Source organism: Octodon degus, unplaced genomic scaffold (genome assembly GCF_000260255.1).
Source record: "Octodon degus isolate 3935 unplaced genomic scaffold, OctDeg1.0 scaffold00083, whole genome shotgun sequence".
Taxonomy (NCBI): domain Eukaryota; kingdom Metazoa; phylum Chordata; class Mammalia; order Rodentia; family Octodontidae; genus Octodon; species Octodon degus.
In genome coordinates, this window is record NW_004524659.1 from 393,303 (window position 1) to 398,860 (window position 5,558).

Here is a 5,558-nt window from a genome sequence, read left to right on the forward strand (position 1 = left end):
TTTTTGTTCCCCACAAAATGGTCCTTCATTTATATCCCCCTTCTTCGTTTACTTTTGTCAGAGATGGGTATTCCATTGCCATTCATATATTGTAGGTTGAGTGATAATAGTGATATCTGTGAACCTATATTTATAGCAGCACAATTTCTAATAGACAAATCTTGGCAGCAACCAAAATGCCCATCACCTGAGGAATGGATGAAAAAGATGTGGCATTTTAAAACATTTTTTGAGTGATGTATGCCAAGGCATCATGTGTGATTTTTGGCTAGTTTCAGATCTCACAGAGTCTGCGATCTTGTCTGGCAGACAGGAGAAGGTCACAAGAGAGCAGCATGATCTCTTAGTGAGACAGATGGGTTAGTGAGGTAGATGGTAAATAGATTGTTATGGACATATACAGACCTATATGTTTCTTTTAGCTTTCTCATAGATTTGCTTTACATGTTTAATAACAACTCCCCCCTTTGTGTGCTCTTTTCCTTGCATTAGACTGTGATTCGGCTGCGGGGCTGTTCTATTTCTCCTCCTAGAGAATCTATGAGGGAAACAATGACTCGTGCCCTGATACGGAAGTCTCATTCTTATTTCTTAGAAAGATTGGGGATTTGGATACTTGGTTCATGCCACCGTTGCACTCAATTTTTTTTTAGATCTTTTATGTTTGCATGAATAGATAGGATTCATGTGTATATGCCGGATAAATTATACTGCCTCTAGTTGACTGTCTCATGAAGAACTGAGGAACAATGAGATGAAGGTGAAAATAATTGGACAAGTTAAAATGTTGCCAAAGTCAGGGATAGGGAGATATCTTGATGTCTAAGTGTCTGCCTGGTAAGTACAAGGACCTGAGTTTGATCTGGGTACTGCATGCTGTGCAGGCTCTGGAACCCCAGGCATGCCAAGCCAGCCACCAAACCTGGGCATGGTGGTGCATGCCTGTAATCCCAACGCCGGGGAGGCTGAAACAGGAGGATCACTATGAGTCCAAGCTGCATAGTGAGACCATGTACCAAATAAATTAAAGAAAAATTAGTGTTACCAAGGTCATAATGATTCAGCCTGACCTTAAGAAGTATCCATCTCATTGATTCGTTGATATGTCTGGTCGGCAGTGCTAAGCTCTCTAGGATACATTCTGCCCGACACAAAGAACAAAGCCATGTGCACACTGGGGCTCCTTTCTCTGGGAGAACCATGTTCTTGCAAAAACCAGACACTCTGGCTTTGTTTCTCCACAGATCCAGAAAGCTCTTTAGCTCCAGAGTCAGAGATCCCTTTCTCCCTCGTCCCAGAGAGCGTGCGGCTGTCAGGTGGCCCTGGACGCTGTGCTGGGCGAGTGGAGGTGCGGCATGCGAGCCGGTGGAGCACGGTGTGCAAAGCGGGCTGGGGCCTCCCGGCTGCGAAAGTGCTGTGTCGGCAGCTGGGCTGCGGGAGGGCCCTGATGGCCGTAGGCCAATGCAGCAGCTCTGTCGAGGGGCGAGGATCTATCTGGATGAGCAAGATGAAATGCTCAGGAAAAGAAGCAACCATTCAGGATTGCACTTCCGGGCCTCTGAAGGACAACTGTACCCACTATGACGACACGTGGGTGGAATGTGAAGGTAAGGGAAGGTGATGCTTCCTTATCCACACACTAGGCTCACTATGGAAATGGCTACTAAATGGAATCTCGCTCAAGTGATTCATACAACGACTCATGCACCAACGGACCAGCCAGGAAAAGTTACTTAGTTATGTAGACTCAGATGTCTGAGTTTTTAAAAGGGTATAGTAGCAACTATCTTCAAGATGTGTTATCTACATGTACCAACTCCCTTTGATAAATATAATTATTCTGTTGTGCAAGTATGAGCTAATAAAAATGATTTATAAAATAGATGGGAAGGCAAAAAGGTCCTAGAAACAGATCCAGGCTGGAGAAGTTAGAACGTGATGAAGACCTAGAGTTGGAGCTTCAGTCATAGAAACACAGTGGAGGAACGTGTTGTTGGGTTTTGTGTGAGGGTATCGATAGTTGTATCTTTTCTCCTTTTCACCTCTTTCTCCATCTTCCAGATGCCATTCAGCTGAAGCTTGTAGGAGGAGACGGCATTTGCTCTGGGCGGTTGGAGGTGTGGCACAAGAAAAAATGGGGCACTGTCTGCGATGATAGTTGGGGAGCAAAGGAAGACCAGGTGGTATGCAAACAGCTGGGCTGTGGGAAGCCCCTTATCTCACCCTCTAGGAAGAGATATGGTCCTGGAGTTGGCCGCATCTGGCTGGATGATGTTCGTTGCTCAGGGAAGGAGCAGTCTCTCGACCAGTGCAAGCACAGGTTTTGGGGGTATCATGACTGTGACCATACGGAAGACGTAGGTGTGACCTGCTCAGGTAAGCCCTACTGGTGGAGTTCACAAGAGCTGGCACGGGGGATGCTGGTGGGAGAGAGGGTGGTGAGAGTGAAACTGGATACAAGGGTAGCTACCAGTGTCAGAGCCTGCCATAACCATTTTCTGCTTCTTGTGTATGTCCAGCAATAGGCCTAAGGAATTCTAGTAGAGATTCCCCCCAAACCCCAGAGGAATTTATAGGTAGATAATAAACAACATACAGTTAATCACTGTAAGAATAAAAGGAGTTTTGATAACTATTTGATCAATGTCTTTATATTAATTTTTTTTTTAATTTTATTTACTTATGTGTGTGTGTGTGTGTGTGTGTGGCCAGCTCAGTCCACCAGGGGGCGGGCTGGCTGGCATGTGGTGCTGGGGGATTGAACCGTGGTCCCTGGGCTTTGCTAAGCTTGTTCTAAGTAGGTGCTTTAGACCACTGAGCCATCTCACCAGCCCCAATGTCTTTATATTAAACATAAAAAGAGCAAGATTCAGAGAAAACAAGTTAGTTTCCCAAACTATAAAGCTTGCCTTCAAGTCATATACCAGAACTATAAAGATCAGTCTTTATTTTCATTCCAGGTTTAGTTTTCTTAGGTGACCTTCAAGCCCTTAGTTTATCACTCCTCAGGATTTATTCTCAGTGTGTGTGGGCTATGGGAGGGAGATCTTTGAGAATGACTGGGAGAGTCTGATCAAAGAGAACAGGCTATCACCCTGAACTTTACACTTATTCAGGGGCATAGAGGAAGGACACCCCTCTCAACTTGAGCCAGGAAGTCTAAGCATGGCTCCCGAAAGGCTGACTCAGGGAAGCTACAGGCTTGAAGCCCAGACATGGAATCAGGGTGGGGCTGTTTGTGCAGGGCTCTTTGGTTAAGCAACCAACTGGTATACAACTAACTGATAACTGACAGAAACTGATATTTAGCTAAAAGACATGCAAACAATTAATGTCCAGAAAAGGATACAATTAGTGGTCAGAGACCAGGTTTTGAAGCATGTTGCTGCGTCTTTGAAGCTGTATAATCTTACGTCATTACTTAACTACTCTGAATCTCAACATTTTCATCTGTGAAATAGGAAGATGGTTGTCCCATTTACCTTAACAACTTCTTGAATGTCAGAGGTCAGGACATGAGTTCTGCATCTGTGGAGTCAACCATCCACTTGTTGAAAATAAGTATTTGAAAAAAAAATCACATTTGTATTAAATATGTACTGAATTTTCTCTTGTGATTTTTCTCTTATAAATAAAGTATAACATATTTGCATAGCATTTGCCTTATATTAGGAGACATAGGAGGATGTGTTTGTTACAAATACAGTGTCCCTTTGTACAGGGGACTTGGACATCTGTGCAGTTTTTGGTGTCCTCAAGAGTCCTGGCACCATTTTTCTGTGAATACAGAGGAATGGCTGTCATATTTGTGACTCACACAGGAACTGGTTGAATAAGTTGTTGGCATGCTGAACAGGATTTTGATCCGGCTCACATCCATATGGGGTATGCGTATCTCCTCTGCTATTTCTGATCCTGGACAGCAATCTGCTGCCTTAGTCAATTTAGCTTGAATGGAATAAGTCCTTCCAAGTCTATGCTAAGTCTTAATTCATTTTTCTTTTCTTTTTGCAGAATAGTATCCTGGCCATCATGAGCTTTTCACCTGGCCTCTGTTGGCCCTGCACATCCCCTGGTTCTGCATGTGAGCTCTAATTATCCTAGTGGTGACACTGGGCCCCAGACTTCTGCCACTGCTCCTTCTGCTTCTCAAGAATTTGAATCCTGGACTTAGATCCTGACCTAGCAACAAGAACGACCCCATTGCTGCTGGGAGATATGAGCTGTTGAATTCTCTGGTTGAAGAAAATAAGCTTTGCATTGCTCTTTGCTCATCCTTAATCCCTTGGCATTGCTTGTGGCTCATTTTCTTTTCCCACCTGCCTGCTGTCCCAGTGTCTGCCACTTGGACCAGATTTGTAAGCCATTGTTAAGGCAATAGCTATGTCTATAAACCGCATCAGAGGAAGGAATCCCTCAAAAGAACATTTTAAAGGGCATATGGGTAGGCAAGCTTTTGGAATCTGAGAAAACAGTCTTTTTGAGCTCTTGTTATCAAGCTTTAGCTGGTCATAGCAAATGATAACACCTCCTTACTTTGCTATTTCTTGGGGAATGTGGACGAGTCTTTCAGCCTCAGAGCAATGTCCTTTAGCTCTAGACCTTTGTGTGACATTTAGCAAAAATTGTTTTCCCTCTGAATATTCTAGTAAAATACCTTTGTTTTCCACTTCTGTGCCACCTGCCAACATGGTTGGCATTTAACAAAAGGAATCTCACAAATGCATCTTACTTTAGCCAAAGGAAAAGATATTTGTTAATGAGAAAAGGTCAGAAGAGAGGGAGAAGGAGGCTGGGGAGGGCTACTGTTGTGTCTTACAGTACTCAGAAAGTATCATTTCCATTTTATCAGCAGAGACTTTGGAGCCTGTAAATTTGAGGCAAGATAGAGTGATATTTGGGACAGCATCAAAGTTTAATTGTAAATCTCAACAACTTTAGATTTTGAGGTTAAGCTGACACTGATACTAGGGCTAGGTTTACCCTCTCTAATACACTGAATCTCAAAATCTCACCAGTTGCCTGAATGATATATCTTTTTTGCTTACTGTGAAGCAAATAAGTCAGCTCCTCAGTGAAGAGATTTTGGACAGGATTAGCTAGAAGAGAATCTTCCAGAAAATGCAACCATATGTAGAGAACAGCTCTCCTCCAGATAAGGAAATTCTTCTTATTTCCTATTCTGCTATATGGACCTAATTCTGCCACCCTTGTCCTTATTTTTATAACATAATCTTGTTTTATGTTTAATTACCATGTTTTAATTGTGCTTATTAATGAGGCTGAGTGTGATATTTCAACACATGCATGTAGTATGCGCCGATCAAATCCAATGTCTCTTTATCCACCTTGCCCACCTTTGTCCTTCCCAAACTCTCATAATCACTATTGTACATTTAGGTGTACTTTTGTTCAATTCCCACATGTGAGAAAGAACATGCAATACTTACCTTTCTTTGCTTGGCTTGTGTCATTTAGCCTATTTTCCTCTGCTTAGATCCATTTTCCTGCAGCATTTCATTTTTTATGGCTGGATAAAATACCTATGTTCATAATGC

At 42.9% G+C, this 5,558-nt stretch overlaps 1 protein-coding gene across 1 annotated transcript in view; it reads left to right on the plus strand.

The window, feature by feature from the left end:
- Window positions 1-5,558, plus strand: part of Cd5l (CD5 molecule like) — a 28,833-nt gene extending 23,275 nt beyond the window's left edge. Inside the window, exons 4-6 of the mRNA XM_023721645.1 lie at window positions 1,245-1,607; window positions 2,062-2,376; window positions 4,015-5,558. Of these exons, the coding sequence (XP_023577413.1) occupies window positions 1,245-1,607; window positions 2,062-2,376; window positions 4,015-4,019 (683 nt within the window). The 3' untranslated portion in view covers window positions 4,020-5,558. The remainder of the gene's footprint in view (window positions 1-1,244; window positions 1,608-2,061; window positions 2,377-4,014) is intronic.